The 17797-nt window shown below is 51.7% G+C and overlaps 6 protein-coding genes across 6 annotated transcripts; 3 read left to right on the top strand and 3 right to left on the bottom strand.

Annotated features, from left to right (window-relative positions):
* Window positions 1-969: 969 nt before the first annotated feature.
* Window positions 970-3432, top strand: nak1 (Serine/threonine-protein kinase nak1; the record flags this gene model as incomplete). The annotated part of the gene is made up of 1 exon (XM_014690568.1): window positions 970-3432. One exon carries the CDS (start codon window positions 970-972, stop codon window positions 3430-3432), a length of 2463 nt encoding a protein of 820 aa, XP_014546054.1.
* A 288-nt stretch (window positions 3433-3720) lies between these two features.
* tel2 (DNA replication checkpoint protein tel2) lies at window positions 3721-6773 on the bottom strand (the record flags this gene model as incomplete). The annotated part of the gene is made up of 3 exons (XM_014690569.1): window positions 3721-5405; window positions 5459-5887; window positions 5942-6773. 3 exons carry the CDS (start codon window positions 6771-6773, stop codon window positions 3721-3723), a joined length of 2946 nt encoding a protein of 981 aa, XP_014546055.1.
* Window positions 6774-7131: 358 nt separating this feature from the next.
* Window positions 7132-8697, top strand: UBA3 (NEDD8-activating enzyme E1 catalytic subunit; the record flags this gene model as incomplete). Its single annotated transcript, XM_066131607.1, has 5 exons — window positions 7132-7190; window positions 7253-7351; window positions 7412-7417; window positions 7473-7552; window positions 7625-8697. 5 exons carry the CDS (start codon window positions 7132-7134, stop codon window positions 8695-8697), a joined length of 1317 nt encoding a protein of 438 aa, XP_065987570.1.
* Window positions 8698-9059: 362 nt separating this feature from the next.
* Window positions 9060-10311, bottom strand: rpc40 (DNA-directed RNA polymerases I and III subunit RPAC1; the record flags this gene model as incomplete). Its single annotated transcript, XM_014690571.2, has 2 exons — window positions 9060-10139; window positions 10261-10311. The coding sequence occupies 2 exons, from the start codon at window positions 10309-10311 to the stop codon at window positions 9060-9062; spliced, it is 1131 nt and encodes a 376-aa protein (XP_014546057.2).
* Window positions 10312-10770: 459 nt separating this feature from the next.
* Window positions 10771-15416, bottom strand: NUP159 (Nucleoporin NUP159; the record flags this gene model as incomplete). Its single annotated transcript, XM_014690572.1, has 3 exons — window positions 10771-14510; window positions 14572-15226; window positions 15312-15416. The coding sequence occupies 3 exons, from the start codon at window positions 15414-15416 to the stop codon at window positions 10771-10773; spliced, it is 4500 nt and encodes a 1499-aa protein (XP_014546058.1).
* An 814-nt stretch (window positions 15417-16230) lies between these two features.
* Window positions 16231-17154, top strand: G6M90_00g102890 (uncharacterized protein; the record flags this gene model as incomplete). Its single annotated transcript, XM_014690573.1, has 2 exons — window positions 16231-16356; window positions 16465-17154. The coding sequence occupies 2 exons, from the start codon at window positions 16231-16233 to the stop codon at window positions 17152-17154; spliced, it is 816 nt and encodes a 271-aa protein (XP_014546059.1).
* Between the last annotated feature and the right edge of the window lie 643 nt (window positions 17155-17797).

Raw genomic sequence — 17797 nt, 5'->3', positions numbered from 1 at the left:
GGCATTGGACTGGAGCAGGGCATCTCGTCTGGGACAAGAACAGAGAGTCGACCTTTGTACCGTGTGGTTGAAACGCAGCGAAGCGAGAATACAAGGTGTCTAGACAGCAACTACTTGAGATTGGACACGAGCAGCAATAGAGACTTGGAAGCACATAGCATGTCGTATCGTATCACATAACCCATGACCAACAAGACGTGTGTGTTTCTAACCGAGCAATGGGTAGGAGTAAAGAGAGAGTCATTGTGTAATCTTGATGTGGCTCCCTGAAGCTTCAAATGTTGACTTAAAGGGCATTTCAATGGTTGTCGGGTAACTGCTACATACTTCTGTATGTACACCCACTGTACATGCCACATGCACCAGACCCTACTTCTAACGCATGTCTGGTATTAAGTACAAGTACTTAAGTAGTAAGACACGGCACCGCTCAGTGGGCATTCCAGACGTTGCTTAGTGGAGGGAGCCCGGCACAGCCCGCTATCGGGTCCTACTGGGACATTGAAGGCGAGCATCGACGGGTCGACGGTACTTACTTAAGTACGCATCGCCCTAACGCCACCAACGCTACGGCACCCAGGTACCAGTAACGCGCTTCGCAGGGGGTTGCCTAGCAGTCACACCAGCGTCGGGCTGCCACCCAGCCAAGTTGCGGCTGTGGCCTCTGGGCAGGCCTGCCCTGGGCCCCTGGGCCCCTGGCTCCGTCTGACACACTCGTACGTACTCCGTACTTCTCGTTCCGAGCCCCAGGTCTCCACTGCTTCTCCTTGCCACTTCTCGAACCACATCGCGCATCAGAAAAGACTTGACAGATTGGCGACTTGCACGGCCATGGCCGCATTCCCTGTCGGTGCAGAGTGCAGACTTCATCTTTCCACATAGTCGGCGCATGACTGGGCCTAGGCCCTTTGATCTCTTGCCATCTCACTGTTGCATGCCCGGCCTGCCGTCCATGTCCGTCTCGCCAAAATGGCGTCCCTTCAACCGCGTCTGACTGAGATGTCGGCCACCAGACACAAGGCCTTTGAAGATGCCAAGAAGATGCAAAAGGCCGTCGTCGAGACGTGCACAAAGTCAGGAAAGGATATTCCGAGATATCAGCTCTCGGAGCTGATTGGCAAGGGAAGCTTTGGCCGAGTCTACAAGGCAACGTCTCAAACTACGGGTAAGCTCGTTGCCGTCAAGATCATCGACATTGAGGAGAGCGACACTGTCAACCCCAAGCTGGCCGACACATACAGTGACCTCCTCAAAGAGATCAATGCCCTGAAGCTGCTGAGCGACAGCGGCGCCAAAAATATCAATCATGTCATCGAGGCACTGCCCGTTGGCCAGTCCATGTGGATGATTACCGAGTATTGCGCTGGCGGCAGCGTCTCGACTCTAATGACGCCCACTGCTCCGGGCGGGCTGCAGGAGAAATGGATCATTCCTATTCTGCGCGAAGTTGCAGAGGCTCTTTGGTGGGTTCACGGCCAGGGTATTATTCATCGCGATATCAAGTGCGCCAACGTCCTGATCACCGAGGTTGGCGACGTTCAACTCTGCGACTTTGGCGTTGCTGGCGTCATTGAAACCAAGTTTGACAAGCGAAGTACCTTTATCGGCACCCCGCACTGGATGGCCCCCGAGCTCTTTGATCAGTCAACTTCATATGGCACCGAAGTCGACATCTGGGCATTTGGCTCGTTGGTGTATGAAATTGCCTCTGGACTGCCGCCCAATGTAACGGATGGCATCGACTTTTCCAGACTAGGCACTCATCTGAAGCAGCACACGCCGCGTCTTGAGGGGGACAGATACTCTGCCGGCTTGAAGGATCTCGCCGCCTATTGTATGCAACATGACCCTGCAAAACGCCCAACAATCGAGCAAATCCAGCGTCACAGATACATTCTCAAGACGGAGGATGCCTATCCCTCGTCATCGCTAGCCCACCTAGTACGAGCATTCAAGTTGTGGGAGGCACAAGGAGGAGATCGACGCTCTCTGTTTTCAATAGGCGGTGCCCAAGGCTTGTCCGACCTTGCCTCTACTGCAATGGGCAATGATGAGTGGAACTTTAGCACCACGGCTGCCTTTGACCAGCAAGTGTTTGATGATGGAGATGCCCAGGATGTTTACGACGTTTATGGTACCGAGGTTGACTTCAGCCAGCAAGCTTTTGAGGAGACGTCAAAACCTCAGAAGGGCAAGTCCAGGCGACGACCACCACCACAATTACCATCTATCAAGGCACCCTTGGAAAAGGTATTTGACCCAAATACCATATCAAACTACGAAGACAATTCAAGAGCATACTACGGGCGTCCGTTCCCGGCTCCAGCTCCCACTTCAGCTTCAGCTTCAGATCTCCCACTCCGAGATGAGTCTGCTGCACCAGCGGACGTTCGGGAGTCCCTGATCGACCTCGACGCATCATTGCATGGGGCCGATATATCTAAGTTTGTCGACATGGGGACCATCAGAGCTGGTGACTCTCATGCCTCAATAGACTACGACCTCGGAGACACGCCCTACCCAAGGCCGCCGTTGAGTGACCCTGCCGACCTGAACAACAACCGACGTACCCAGGATTGGAAATTTCCCACCATGCCGCCGCCAGCGTCCGCGAACCCAGAAGTGTTTCGATTCCCTCTTACCAATGATGCTTCGGCCCCTAACTCGGCAAGACCGGCGTTGATGCATCACCCTACAGAGTCGTATCAAACATCCACGACGTTGAGCGAGCTCGCCCCCTCCAGCTCAAGTACAATGGACAACCGTGCCTCTGTTGGGAGCTTAATCGACCTCGACATGAGTTTCGCAGACTCCGGAACAGATTATACTCGGCCATCAACGTCTCACTCGGATGTAGCTTCCATGAGCGGCTCGGAAATCGGCGGCGCAAACCCCTTCGAGCTTGAAAAGCATGCATCACTCTATGTGCTACCCACGACGGTTCGAGAACCCTCCATCTACGTGTCAGACGACTCGGAGTTTTCCAGCGCCCTCGCCGACTACCCCGACCCCTCGTCTGACAACGAACAGCCCCATCAGGATGACCAAAACTCACAGCAAAGTTATCCCCCTTCAAGGCCGTATTCCCTAAGCGAGTTCGCAGACATGGACCCCGAAGACATCACCCCTCAGCAAACAGTCGGGCCCAGCGTTTCCACCTTTCCCGCTACCTATCAAGATCCTCCTCCCCCACAGCCAGTCCTCAGCCAACCCCGCGGATCCTATCAGGACATCGTCCTGCCACCTTTGCCTCTTGCTCCGTCACCATATGTCATGCAGGGACAGGCATCGGCAGAAGACGTCAAGAACGAGCTGCGTCGACTGGCAATGAGCCTGGGGGATCACTTGAGCCACGCAAATGCCTATTTGAACAGCTTGCCTGTTGGACGGGGCAGTGTAACGCGAATGGAGTCTGTCAGTGATGGAAGCTAAGAAATTCTCTTTGTGTATGTGTAAAGGGCATATGATGTTGGGAGAGGATGGACAATGTACTATGATGTATGAGATTGGTGAGCGAAAGAAAAGTGCACTTGCTATTGGCATGATTTTGGGCTCGGAAGCACGGAGTCGGATGTTTTTCCTAGGAAGGATTGTACCCGGGTGTAGGGGGGCGTTTTTCATCGTGACTATTTTAGCTCTCAGGGCATTTCTTGATACTACAAATAATTTTTCCATCTCATTTGCCTGTCATTCCATCGCAATGTGAAACCCAGACTTTGTCTAATTAGACCCAAGCAAGTCCCCCATCAATAAAGCCTGATACTTCTCAATAGCTTCGCCCAGCTTGATCAAGACGCCTGCCGCCAACATCTTAACGTCATTCTCCTCGCCGCCGTCATCCCCACGCGTCCGCTCAAATACACTTGACACCCACTCACGCGACTCTACGACCTCCCTGCCTTGCTCTTCGCATATCCGCCGCATATTATCTTCATTTACCTCTAGCAGCACTGACATGGCTACCAGCCAGCCCTTGAGGGCGCCCAAGTCCCCTAATACATGGACTCTCACCCGTAATAGCAGATCCCACAACTCAGAAGTAAGTTGTGGCAGGGAGAGTGTCGACGGGCCGGCAGCATTTACGACAATACCCAGTGTTTGGAGATAGAGGGCTAGCATGGAGGGATTCAAAACGACGGGTCTGGAGGAGCGCAGTGCAAATTGGAAGTGCGCCGTGAGCGGGAAGAAGAAGTACGTCCCTAGAATAGCGGCAGTAGTATTTGGTATCACACGCATACGCGGTTTGTTTCGGGACTTGGACTTGTACCGCGCGGAGAATGTTTGGAGCTTTAGTGCGTCAGGTCCAGTGTTTGCGTCGGCGGCTTCGGCGGCGAGGGGGGCGAGGAATGTCGATGTCAGGGACTGGGCAATGTTGTCGATGGCATTGGGAGGCAGGGGTTTGAGGTTGGATGAGGAGAGTTGGCTTGTGGAGGTTCTTGGCTCTAGGTAGAGCTGTTCAATGTTTTCGGGGAGTCGTTTCGACGGGAATGACGATGAAGATTTGTATTCTGAGATATCGAGACCGGCTAGTTCGCGAGCTGATAATCCCAGGGTGACGAGAACTGACGTTCGCTGTGAGAGGGAGTAGTCGCCTTCGAAGAAAGTACGGGCGAACCATGGTGCCATGGCCTTAGGCTGGGAGATCACCAGGGCTACCATGCCTTGAAGGCGCAAATCTTCAAAGCTTTCAATTTCGAATTTGTCTTGGAGGCCGACCAGGAGTCGTGCGAGCTCTTCGGCGTGTGAACTGACTTCGGTGCCATAGTTGGCCTTTCGGCGAATGAGTGCGGGAGCTGTTTGCACTCCAAGTTTCTGCTTGTCGTATGACTCTGAGTCTCGTAGGAAGGTGATGAGGTCACGAACATAAACTGGGGGTTTAGGCTTGTTTCGTTGAACCAGGGTTGGATCATCATCCGAATCTTCGTCATCCGTAAACTTTGCTGCAGTGGGAAGATGATCATCATCGTCATCGGACGAGTCAATTTCTTCAATGATGGCTTTTGGGGCTGGCTCGCTAACAACGGGTTTCGGTTTTTGTTCCCTCTTTGGTTGCGGTTTTTGAGCCCGCCGGGGGCGCGGTTCCGTTGGCTGTGGCGGTGGAAAATTGGAAAGAAGCGACTCAACTGGCCCGATAGGATCCGAGACTTTAGTTAGACCTTTAAGCCATTGTGCTTCTTCTGTTTCCATTTCATCCATGTGAAAATCGAGCTTCTTAGTGTTGTTGTCAGACAATGCGGATAGGCCTTCTCCGACACACATGCCCAAAAAGCGCGCTCTGGCATTGGTGGAGGCAATCCGATTAGATATTGTTGATAAATAGCTTCCAGAGCGAAGAAGCATGGTTAGTTTTATGGGAGACAGCTTTGCTACATATGCCGCACTGAGCAGTAATACTTGGGTGTGGGCTGCAGAAATAGTCAGCGCGCCTTGAACTGAGTGTGGTTCTTGTTATCCTCACCTTCTTGCTGTAGAATTGCAGTATGTTTGATGTAAAGCTGGTCTCCGAACTGGTTCAAGCTCTTCTCCAAAAGCGACGTGATTGTCTCTTTGTCCTTTGCCAGAACAGTCACCACAGCTCGTCGAATACCAACCCCATCACCTAGCCCAGCCCCAGAGGGACTGCAGCACCAATTCAAGAGATGGGTTTTGCGACCCGCGTCATTCTGTATTACACCATCAATTACGCCAGCAACGGCAGAGACCTCCTCGATGGGTTTCGCATCTTCCAACTCCAGGTGATTCAAGAACTTCTGTGATAGATATTCTAGGAGTATGTATATCACTTTCTTGGATGTCTGCGGTTGGTGGAGACAAACTTTGGAGAATAATCCAGAAGTTGCACCTCGAGACAGCAGGAGTTGGTCAATGACGATAGTAAGCAAAGTCTCTATGTAGCATCAGCTCATGAACTCATTATCTTGGCACAGGGACAACTTCTTACCCGGATATCCCAAGGACAAGGATCGTTGAAACACCTCAAAACAAGTCTGAAGTTCAGCAGCCTCCAATTGAACCTTGGCCCAAGTTGCGATGTTTCGTCCTATCCACTTGCTATACTCAACGCCATCCACAAGCCATCGACCAGGGATTGGGTTTCCTTCCTTGGCAATAATCTCTGAAGCCTCGGCAGAAATGGATATGATACGGCCGCTAGTTACCAAGGAGAGCAGCGTTTGGGACTGGACTTTTCTCGAAACTGCATCCGCTAAACCAGCCGTTGAAGATTGCCAAATTCGTCGAATTGAGTCATCTCCATCCAAGAGCACGGACAAGAGGTCCAGAAAAATATCGAGGTGTAGGTTGATATCAGGCCTCTTGACATGCTTCGTAGCGAATTTTGATTCCTGAACAAGTGCCTTTATGTGTCCCACTACCGCGTTGATGCCAGCGACACTCTGCAAACTCGAAACCAGGCCCACGGCATCAGCGGATGCCGAAGCCAAGAATGCAGGCTCTTTAATCGAATATTCTTGCTGTAGTAAAGTCCAATAATTCGGTACGATTTCCGACACAAGAACATGGATGATGGCAGCGCTCTTGGGACTAGGCACATGAATATTAAACTCGGAAGACACCTCTTCCTTGGTAAGAAATCGAAGGGCCGAAATCAGCGAGTCATAGTCCGGCTGGCTCTTCAGGACGGACAACGCGTCATCCGCAGAGAGAACCTTGGAAAGATTGGAAAGCTCCGTAGTTTTCGTAGCCATCAACGGCTCCCCATCTTCCCTCTTCCGCAAGTAGGTCGTGCTCACCGGGGTGAGTAGTTCATCCATGCTGGCTGACCAGCTCCGGCCTTCCAGAGTCACAGTGCTGAGAACATGAGATATTACAAAGGTTGTATCGTCATGGGCCGGGATTACGAGAGCTTTCAAAGTTCACGACCACTCGTTGGCCTGGAGTAAATGCAGCGCCTACTGAGGTCAAACTGGTTTAAGGTTGCGCGCCCCACCCTCCACCGAACCACCAACTTCTAGATTCATGTACCCAGGTACTTGGACCTATCGACGTTCACCACCTGCACTCTCTCTTTTCTGCCTATATCTCCGTCTCCGTCTCTCCATCTCTCCGTCCTCTCTCCTCCCCCGTAAACCCAAGTCTCCCTAGGGAACCGTACGGCAAATGGATGACAAAATGAGCATATCTACTCAGTCCACGCCAGATTCTGGGACCATAAATGAGGAGGCAAGATGGTGCGTACATTTCAAGCACTGACTAACATAACGGACCACCTGTTTCTGACGACGTGAAATAGGAAGTATATTGATCATATACGACGAACCCCTGGGCCCTTTACCGATCCAGAGGCCACATCTGAAGAATTTCTAGCACAATTTGAAAAAATCAAAGTTCTGTGCGTTTCGTCTTGACACATTGACACAGCCAACAGTCACAGCTAACATTTTCACACCAGCGTCGTGTACGTTTCACTCGCCCACGAGCGCATGTCATCTCACTCACCAATGCCATTCCAGCGGCGCAGGAGGTTTAGGGTGCGAAATCCTCAAAAACCTCGCCATGTCCAAGTTCAAAGACATTCACGTTATTGACATGGGTACTCCGCGGCTCCCCCTTCTTCCGCCCTCTACCAGCCTCAATCCCCCCCTCACTAACCTTGGTCCTCTAGACACTATCGACGTATCCAACCTAAACAGACAGTTCCTCTTTCGCAGCTCAGACGTAGGTAAATATAAAGCCGAAGTGGCGGCCAGATTCGTCCAGAACCGCGTAAAGGGCGTCACCATCACCGCACACAACAACAGGATCCAGGACTTTGATGAGACCTTCTACAAACAATTCCAGCTTGTCATCTGTGGCCTCGACTCCATCGAAGCACGCCGATGGATCAACGCTATGCTTGTCTCTATCGCCGAGGAATACGAAGCCGACCCAGATTCCATTAAGCCCCTTATCGACGGCGGCACAGAAGGCTTCAAGGGTCAATCCCGCGTGATTTTGCCTTCCATGACATCCTGCATCGAATGCCAACTCGACATGCACGCGCCCCGAGCAGCCGTGCCCCTCTGTACCATTGCTTCTATCCCGCGCCAGCCGGAACACTGCGTCGAGTGGGCGCACGTCATTGCATGGGAGGAGGAGAAGCCGTTCCCGAGCCTGGACAAAGACGAACCGGAGCACGTCACCTGGATCTACCAGAAGGCGCTCGCTCGCGCCCAGGAATTCGGCATATCGGGCGTGACATACTCCCTCACGCAAGGCACCATCAAAAACATCATCCCCGCAATAGCGTCGACAAATGCCATCATCGCGGCATCCTGCTGCAATGAGGCGTTCAAAATCGCTACCAACTCTGCCCCGTGCCTGGGCTTTGAAAACAACTACATGATGTACTCTGGCAACGACAGCATCTACACATATACATTCAAGCACGAAAAGAAGGATGATTGTCCTGTTTGCGGGAGGAAGGCCCGTCCACTAGAAGTTGACCCCAAAGTTACTTTACGAGAGCTCGTGGACTCGTTTGCTACGAGGCCAGAGGCACAGCTAAAGAAGCCATCTATACGAGCTGAAGGGAGGACGTTGTATATGCAGTTCCCACCGGGGCTGGAGAAGCAGACGCGACCGAATCTGGACAAGACGATTATGGATTTGGGATTGATAGATGGGCAGCAGGTTGTTGTCACGGATCCGGCTTTTCCGCTAGAGTTTAACTTTTTCTTCAAATTCAAGGAGGCATAGAACAGCTCGAATTGTTCATACTTCCATTCCTTGATCCAGGGTGGGGGGCGAGTATTTTGGTATTTATATTCGTCGAATATGCCAGAGCTGCGCAAGCTTCAGGCATTGGTGACATAATGACTAACCCCTTCCATGCAGATATATACCTTTACCATCTACATCACCAAGGCCTCACATGCAGATGAAAGTAGATGAAATTATCGAGAAATATAACGTCATGGTATCATACCGTTTTATCTACCCATAGAAAAGAACCAAAAACTGCAACGCAGTTCACAAACACAAAAAGGAAGATAGCCGTAATATACACAAACTCCAGTTATATGCCCACTTTTTGCCCTCCCCCAATACAAAATCAAGGTTTACCTCGCCATATTGACAACCTGCTGCTCCAGCTTTTTACACTTCAATTTCATGTGCTTTATGGCCTCCACGAATAGCTCATCACTATCCCACTGACCCGTGCTCTCGATCGAGAAGATGAAGTGGTCCCTCCTCCTGCCGAGCTTCACCTTGCCCTCAAACTCAGCATGTCGAAGACACTCTCTGCTCACGGTATCCTTCATAGCGTCCTTAACCACCGCCTTCTTCTCACCAGCGTGGCCCTCGTATCCGCTCCCAGCCTTCTTGGCTTCTGCTGGCGTAACCTTTTCCAGGCCAATGACCCCCTGCGGGAAGCACCTGGCAAACTTCTCGGCGTCGGCACCCAGAATAGGCTTCAAGATCTTAATCGTCGGCATGAGGCGGTATGAAGCGGTGGCAACAGGCGAGAATTTGGCATGGTCAGCGCCGATGCCCTTGTGCATGTGCATCGACAAGTTGATCGTCTGTCTGGGCCGCAACTTGGCAATGAGAATGTCCGGGTTGACGGGGGCGATGGCGTCCTCGCCGCTGAAGAACTCGACCTGCTTGCCCGTGGGGACAAACACAATATCCTTGGCGTAAACATGTGCATTGTTAAAGGCCTTGAGGGGGTCGCGCTCGTCTGGCGCTGCGTCCGGGTTCACGGTGCAAGTGACGTTGAGTTCCAGGCGCACCGTGTTCCAGTCGAAACAGCCGGCGTAGGGGTCCTCCCCTGCCTCCGGCTTCTTGTGCCACTTCAGAAAGTTCTTGAGGCCGTCGCGGCCGCCGTTGAAGGGGATCAGGCCCAGCCGGTGAGCGAGCACCTCGTCCTGGATCACCGACGTGTTGTTCTCGATGTATACGTTTTCAATGGCTAGAGTGGGGATCTCGGCGATGAGAATGCGGCGAAAGGCGTTGGCCAGTGAGGCATCGAGGCCCATCAAGGAGAAGGAAGAAGAGTTGGCCTCGTTCTGGTGGAAGTTGACGGAGAAGCCGGCTCGAAAGCGATCGAGAGAATAGGCGTGATCCTCGCCCGGGAAGTGGCCCGGGTAATCGACAGACGTTACATCAGTGACAGTCTCGAGGTTGATGCCCACAGTCTATCGCAAAGAGTGGCTTGGTTAGCTTGAATTTTGAGGCGACGCATTACTCCCCGTGCTGAGCTTCAACAAGCTGCAAGATACCGCCAAGAAAATACACTTTGGGAGAGAAGAAACGTACATTGCGTTGCTCTTCCACTTCTGCGCTAGGCTTGCTTCGCCAGTTGGCCATTTTTTCTGGTGCCATGGCTGTATACAATGCGTCAATGGCAAGTTGTTGAGTATTTTTCGGTGGTGAGCCGCGAGCTTGGAAATTTTTTGTACGCTCCTCCGACTCAAGCCCAGGGCCGCAGGTGACGAACAAATCTCCAACCAAGAAAAAAAAAAAGCTGGGTAGCACCAAGTGCAGTCAAAGCTGATGGACCCACCTGAAGCCAAACTTTAGGTAGGCTTGGTTGGCATGTTAGCGCGGCGGCCCCACAAGCATGAACTTGTGGTTAACTTCGTGGTCATCAATCTCTTATACAGATTACAGAGGAGGTTTTTCACTCACACTCCTAAGACAGCTCCACAGTCTATGCAAATAATGCATTTGGTCTTAGTATTTTATACATTATCTTCATGCCCCTAAAATACATTTGTAATCTTCCATGCTCTTTGAAATAGGTCCACCAACAATCGCGGCGGCCGCCTAATCGATATCTTCCAAGTTCCATACATTAACGCCTCGTTTGCCCACACTGTCCTTCAACTTTGATAGTACGGCCTGACGCCTCGCCCTTTTTTCCATCAAATCACTTTTCTCATCCTTGCTGAATCCGCTAAGCTTCTTCCTTGGTGGCGTGCCCTTCATCGCCGCGTCCCGGGACATTACACCAGATGACATCGTCAGGCTGTGGCGGAAGTTGCGGGACGGAGTCACGTCTGGGGACATCATGATGCTCTTTCTCGCTTGTGGTGTCACCATGGGAGATGCCTCACGGCTTGTTGACCCGAGTTTCATCTTGCGCAGCTGCGTCTCCAACACGTCGATGTCTCCGCTTCGCTTTTCAGCCATTGAGGTCATCTTCGAAATGGTGCGCATGATCGCTTCGACTGTGGGTACATTGGCGCTTCCTCTGACCGATGAGCTTGACGTAGCTGCAATTCTGGTCTTGAGAAGAGTCAATGCCTCCTCTGCCTCTGTCAGAAGCTTCGTAAAGTTGGTAAATTCCCTTCGTAATTCATTCTGCTGAGCAGCTTGTTCTGCGCTGAGGGGTAGCGTTCGGGCTTGTTCAGCCTGTTCTGGGTCCGTCCGAGTCATAATGACTCTTTTGAGGTCTTCTTGTTTAGCTCGTAGTCGCTGCATATCCCGTGACAGGTCTTGACAGGCGTCCAACTTGTCATCCAAGTTTTGCACGCGACCGTTCTCGAGATCTGAGTGCAGCTCGTTGTCGAGGACTTCGCCCAAGTCATTAATCTCGCATAGAACCCAATCATCCGGAATCTCAAGATCTTGTTTACTTCGGCCATCTTCCGCGGCATTCTCAGTGTGACCTTTTGTGAATGCCTTGACCGCCCGCGCGTTGAGCCCCAGTGTATCAATCATAGAGTTAATATCACGATACACAGCTTCCACTTGAGAAGGAACACTTTCTTTCGCGGGCGGGGCAACATTTGAGTGCGCAATAAATTCATCAAGTTGCAAGGTGCCTTCAACTTCGGAAGAAAGCACCTTCTGCATTTCTTCATCCTCCTCGTCAACCAGAGGCTGAGTCTCTTCCGCCTCTTGTCGCTCCCTCATACGTCTATGCTGAAGCATAAACGGATCCTCGCCCGGCGGCTGTTTCTCCCTGCTACTGATGATGGAGCTGCCGGGGTGCATTTGAGACTGCTTCGCTCCAAGAATCTGCGATGCCACACCGGGAGCACTAACCGACCGTGTAGCATCGGATCTAATCACTCTCTGGGGTACAGCACCGCGCACAGGACTAGGCGAACGGGGACTAGCCTGACTTGGCTTGGGAAAAAGGGCGGGTGCACCGCGACTGATTTCTCCAAACAGTGGACGAGCCCTATCTTCGGGTCGGGCAGAGGCCGGTGTCGCCCCTGCAATGCCGCCGAACGAACTTTGAGGAGTGAAACCAGGCGTGATGTTCAGGCCACTCGTTACTGGGCTTAGGTCCTTTGCGACATCTACTCCGCTTCCTTCTGAGACTTCATCCTCACCCAGGTCACTCTCATCGTCTTCCGTTGTTTCTGGGAGGGAGGGTATGCTCGACGGCTCTTTTGAAGGGGCCCTTGGCAAAATAAAGCCTGCCGCCGCTGGCGCATCATTGCCATTGGCTGTGGTCGTGGCCTTGGTGGAATCAGCAGGTAGCGAAGTCTGAATAGCGGGCTTCTTGGTGAAGTCGGGTGGCAGCGGAGCATCCTCAACGACAATAGGGTTTTCGACCTGTTCGGTGACCTTGACGACGTCAGGTTTAGAGCTAGGTTGCGCTTGCTTGACCGGTTTTGAAAAGACGGACGGCAGCGAAGCATCGGGTTGGGTCAAGGAGGGTTTCGGGGTTGCAGAATCGGATGATGAAAGCGTAGAATCATGCTTCAAAGGCGTAGTAGTTGATCCAAATAATTGGGTACTATTAGATGTTGCCGAGGAAGATGAAGAACCATCCACAGGATAAGCAGCTTTGCTTGTTGTGTCAGGTGGCAAGGGATTTTCTTCTTCAACTTTGACCTTAGGTTCCCCGGTAGCTGAATCGGTAGCTTTGGATGATCCAAACAGAGAAAACCTGCCAAGTTTCGGAGTGTCTGTAGGAGTGCCAAATAAGCCAGTAGAAGGTGTTTCTGTTTTGGTTGCTTGTCCAAAAAGTGAGGTTCCGGGAGTTGATGATGTTGCGAAGCTAAACCTTGAAGGTCCAGGAGTTGTTGTTGGAGTAGTGGATTCTTGGGGTTGCTGGAGTGGGAAAATCGATCCAGACTTGCTCTGAGGAGTCTCTTCAGTGGTTTCAGTTGTATCCATGTCCTCATCCTTGGCCAAAGGTGTGGCTTCACTGGGTTTGCTGCTGGCGACAGCCCCCAAAGCCGATCCGAATGCGCTTCCGAACATCGAGCTGCCAAAAGTAGTGGAAGGCTTCTCGTTCGAATCATTTTGGAATGGGTCCGGTTTGAAGGACGATTCTAGCTTAAACGGTGTTGATGACGCGAAAGGGTTTGCAAGTGGTTTGTCTTGTTTAGCAGGGAAAGCAGTGTCTGCTGAGGTATTGGATTTCGCCGGTGTACCAAAAGTGCTCGCACCAAACGTACTGCCCTTTCCGAATCCGCCTGAACTACTATTGTTGCCACCTAATGCTGAAAATCCGCCCTGAGAAGAGAATGCGGAAAAGCCGCTTCCAGTTGATGGAGCTGCAGGTGCTGCTGCATCATTGGTGTTGGAAGTGGAAGTGGCGGAACCAAAGGGACTTTGATTGTTGCCTCCGCTAGCAAAGCTAGAGAAACCTGACTGCCCAAACGCAGGCTTCGAACCAGCGCCTGATGCCCACGGAGACGTTCTCATACCCAACTGCGAGGATTGGCCAAAGCCCAAGGAGCTGGTTTTGCCAAATGCTGAGCCCGTGCCAGATGGCGAGCCGCCAAAAGTGCTGGAGCCAAATGCAACGCCCCCTGTGGAAGTTGTTGGTGTTGTAGTTGACGCTCCCCATGGTGAAGATTTCTGTCCCAGCTGTGAGGAACTTCCAAAAGCCGGTGCTGCGATTGGTGTTGTAGACGAGCCAAAGGGAGTTGAGGAAGCAGCGGCAAATGGAGAGACAGAAGTTGCTGCTGCTGTGGGTGTTGAGGCTGGTGCTGACTGGACTGTACTATCCATCATGGCTAAACCAGAATAGTTTTGTCCCTTTTTAACTGCTTCGTTGTATACTAACCACCACGAGCAAAGAACGCCTTCATTGGTCAGAGCCCAGAATCCGGGTAGAGGTCCCGAGGACTGGTCTAGTTCTTCGTCTGATGGAATGGGCTTGTAAACCGGGTCTTTGCTGGAAAGATCCAGAGCCACGCCAATAGCCACTGAGTCATCCATGCTCTCCGTCATAGGCAAAGTAGGTCGTCTCGCATCCCCCAAGATTTCAGTAGTAGTGAACACATTGGTGATGGAGTCGGCTGGCTTGTCGTGAGCCAGCGGCGTCTTTGACCTTGTCAAAATTCCAACGTCCGTTGAGGCAGTGGAGGACACGATGAGAAGATCTTGCAGGTCTAAAAAGTCCCTTAACCGCAAGATGGCGTGGTGAGGGGGTTTCTCTGCCCCAAAAGGCTCGACGGGATCCGTTAATTTTTGGAAGGTGAATGACGATGGTGGTTGCCGGCTGATAATGTGATATATAGAGCTGGGCGGTGACTCGTGTGTCATGCTATGAATGGTAAGGAATAAGTTGTTTTCCAACCATATGAGGGAAGAGACTGAGGATTCGATGTTAGTACGTATGACGTAGAAAGACGAGAGTTAAGGCCATGCCCATACCGTGACAGTCTCCTGAATTTGGAGGCTTGGGAATATTCCCCTTGTTATCGCCCTCAGGAGTCATTTGAGAGATAGTCCCATCAGCCATACCAGCGCAAAGCTGCTTGCCCTTGGCACTCCAACTAAGGCAACTCACTTGAGTTTTCAAGGGGTTACTCAAGCTCCGTTCCTTAAAGTTCGCCATGTACAAGTTTCCATTGCTAGTCACGACAGCACAGAGCTCAGATTTGCCCGCCACAGGATTGGGCGCCAGGTACAGCAAAGATTCGCCATTTGTGGATAGCTCAAAAGCAGAATTCGACGACCCCTGGAGGAGGCTCTGCACCTCATAGACTGCGAGGCCGCCACCCGACTCTGCCGACAATATTAGATGATTTTCATCTGCAGTGAAAGCAAGATGCGAAATGCGCATAGGCATAGGGATTTTGAGTTGGGGTTCAAAGGAGCGAACTTCTGACTCGCCATCCTTTGGGGAGGCGAAAGCTTTTCGAACGGACTCGGTCGTAGCAATGGTTACTTGGTCGGGGCCGGCGGCAGCCACAAGGCCCCTTCGGGAGGCGATGCTAAGTAGACTTGATGTCTGGGCAGGTAAAGAAAGCCATGGTGATGTCAGGCGAACCTTTGCCTCGCCAGCAAGAGGCGGGAATCCAAGACCCTGCAGTCGCAAGCCGCCATTAGCCATCCTTGTGTACATTTCGCAAAAACCAGCATGTCTTATGATATAAAACATGGACGCTTACCTCAGTCTGTATCGTCTCCAAGTCAGGTCCAACGGATGCTTCTCCTACTCCAGCTGCACCGCCATCACCGAGGGTGTTTGCAGTGTTTCCAAAGCCAAAAGACATGTTTGCCGCACAGATACCAGCCTGTTTAAAAGTGGTCCTAGTTCATCAATCCAGCATGTACATGAGCAAGAGTCTTGGAATGCCAAATGCGTATCGAAGAACCTGTCATGAACGGAAACGCATTCATTCTCCAGAGCATCAAAGCAGGCTGCAAAAGGATAGCAGTGTCATAGACAGATGCCAAGCGGCGACAGTAGACGCGACAACTTGCTATCAATCCTTGATCTGGTGTCTACAGCCAACAAAAGAAAACGAATCGTATAATCGGCGTACGTGCGAAGATGGCCGGTAGAAAAGCAACGGATGAAAAGCAAACAGAAGCCAGCGCAGCAGTAGCACAGTCTGTCGCGATGACCTCCAAGGCCAACTTTTTTGGTAGCTCCTAGTTAAGGGTTGGATGGAAGGCACCAGCCACGTGACTGAGGCGCACCAAGCATGGCAGGAAGCTTGGACCAATTGGTCACGCTGTTGACTGAACGCCACACGCTGAGATGCTTGTACTTGCGCGCGCCCAGCACTTGAGCACTAGTACTGGGTGGAAGCTCGCCTGCCTGCGAATCGAAGGCAGCTTTTAGCCTCGTCATCCAGGTCTCTGCCTTCTCAACCTCCCTCTACGCCAACCACACCCACGACTTCGAGCCTCCATCAAACGAAATCAACAACCACAATTCCGCAATCACATTCTTCTTTAATCCCGCCAGTTTCGGACTTCCTAAAGCGACCCGCTCTAAAGTAGCTTCAGAGATACGAAACGATCCGTCAATCGGTGTAGCAGCGAAACACTGCAGACCGAACAGGACGACAACCATCCACAATGCCGGGTTTCGATTTCTCCAACTACAACCGCAATGCGGCACTACATGCCAGAGGCGTGCCTCTTCCCAAAGCCACCAGCACGGGCACAACCATTGTAGGCTGTATATTCGACGGCGGTGTTGTCGTACGTACTTCCCCGAAGCCAATCAACCAACCCATCATTCATGGCCCAGCTTCATACGCCATAACCCTGAAATCACCCCCGATACTGACAGGTAACACCTTTACTTAGATTGCTGCCGATACCCGAGCCACATCAGGTCCTATTGTCGCCGACAAAAACTGCGAAAAGCTGCACTATATCTCGCCCCAGATCTGGTGTGCAGGAGCCGGCACCGCCGCCGACACCGAATTCACCACGGCCCTCATCTCGTCTCAGCTAGAGCTGCACTCGCTCTCTACGGGCCGCAAACCCCGAGTCGTCACCTGCATGACGCTCCTGAAGCAGCACCTCTTCCGCTACCAAGGCTACATTGGTGCGTATCTGGTCGTCGCGGGCTGCGACCCGACGGGCACCCACCTGTTCACCGTCCACGCCCACGGCAGCACCGACAAGTTGCCCTACGTCACCATGGGCAGCGGTAGCTTGGCCGCCATGAGTGTTTTTGAGACACAGTGGAAGCCAAATTTGACGCAAGAGGATGCCGTCAAGCTAGCCAGCGAGGCCATCTTGGCTGGTATCTTCAACGACTTGGGCTCCGGTTCCAACGTGGATGTTGCCATCATCACCAAGGACAAGACGACGCTCAAGAGGAACTACATTAAGCCTAATGAGAAGAGCGCCAAGTTGCAGAGTTACGCATACCCCAAGGGCACGACGGCTGTTCTCAATGAGAAGATAATCAAGAAGAATGAGATTGGGCGATACGTTACCGTCACAGAAGTGCCACTTGAGGGGGAGAAGATGGACGTGGACACTTGAAGATTCAGTTTGATAGTGAGTTAGAAACTAGAAGCGGTAGCAAAGTGAGGTAGACACATGTAACAATACGAATACACCCTTTCTTTTCCGTCTTATATCCTATCATAGCAAGTCGTGAAGACTACACTCCCGGTGCCACTAGTCGTCAAGATCAGGAGGATATAGAAACACAACTGAGTCTTTGGAAATTAATAATATGCAATATTCTCGATTCATCTTTCAATACTGGGCATTCCGCCACAGGGTATATAAACAAATGCCTGGCCCCTCCAACCGGAGCCTTGGTCCAAGAACGAGTCAAAAAGACAAAATATGATAAAAATCCGTTCCCCAGGAACAACATCGCCAAAGCGACAGCAACGGTGCTTGTCGTACACGAAATACGAAGGGAAAAGCTTTCCACAAAACGTTGGTCCCTATTACCCCATTCCCAGAACGATAATGCAATGACAAAAGAAGTTTTTATTTGTGTGCGTTCCGAAAAGAATCCCGGCAAGGGCGGTGAGAAATCATGCATCTCTTGAAAATTATTTCCACGGGTGGAAGATTGTATAACCTGACGTATTTTCGCAGTCCGGTAAGGAACATGAGAGCCCCTCGGGCAGAAAGTGAAAGGAGGCAGGCAAAGAAGAAGTTAAAACGG

The sequence above is a fragment of the Metarhizium brunneum genome, chromosome 6, assembly GCF_013426205.1.
Source record: "Metarhizium brunneum chromosome 6, complete sequence".
Taxonomy (NCBI): Eukaryota; Fungi; Ascomycota; class Sordariomycetes; order Hypocreales; family Clavicipitaceae; genus Metarhizium; species Metarhizium brunneum.
This window is presented reverse-complemented; position numbering and strand designations above follow the sequence as displayed.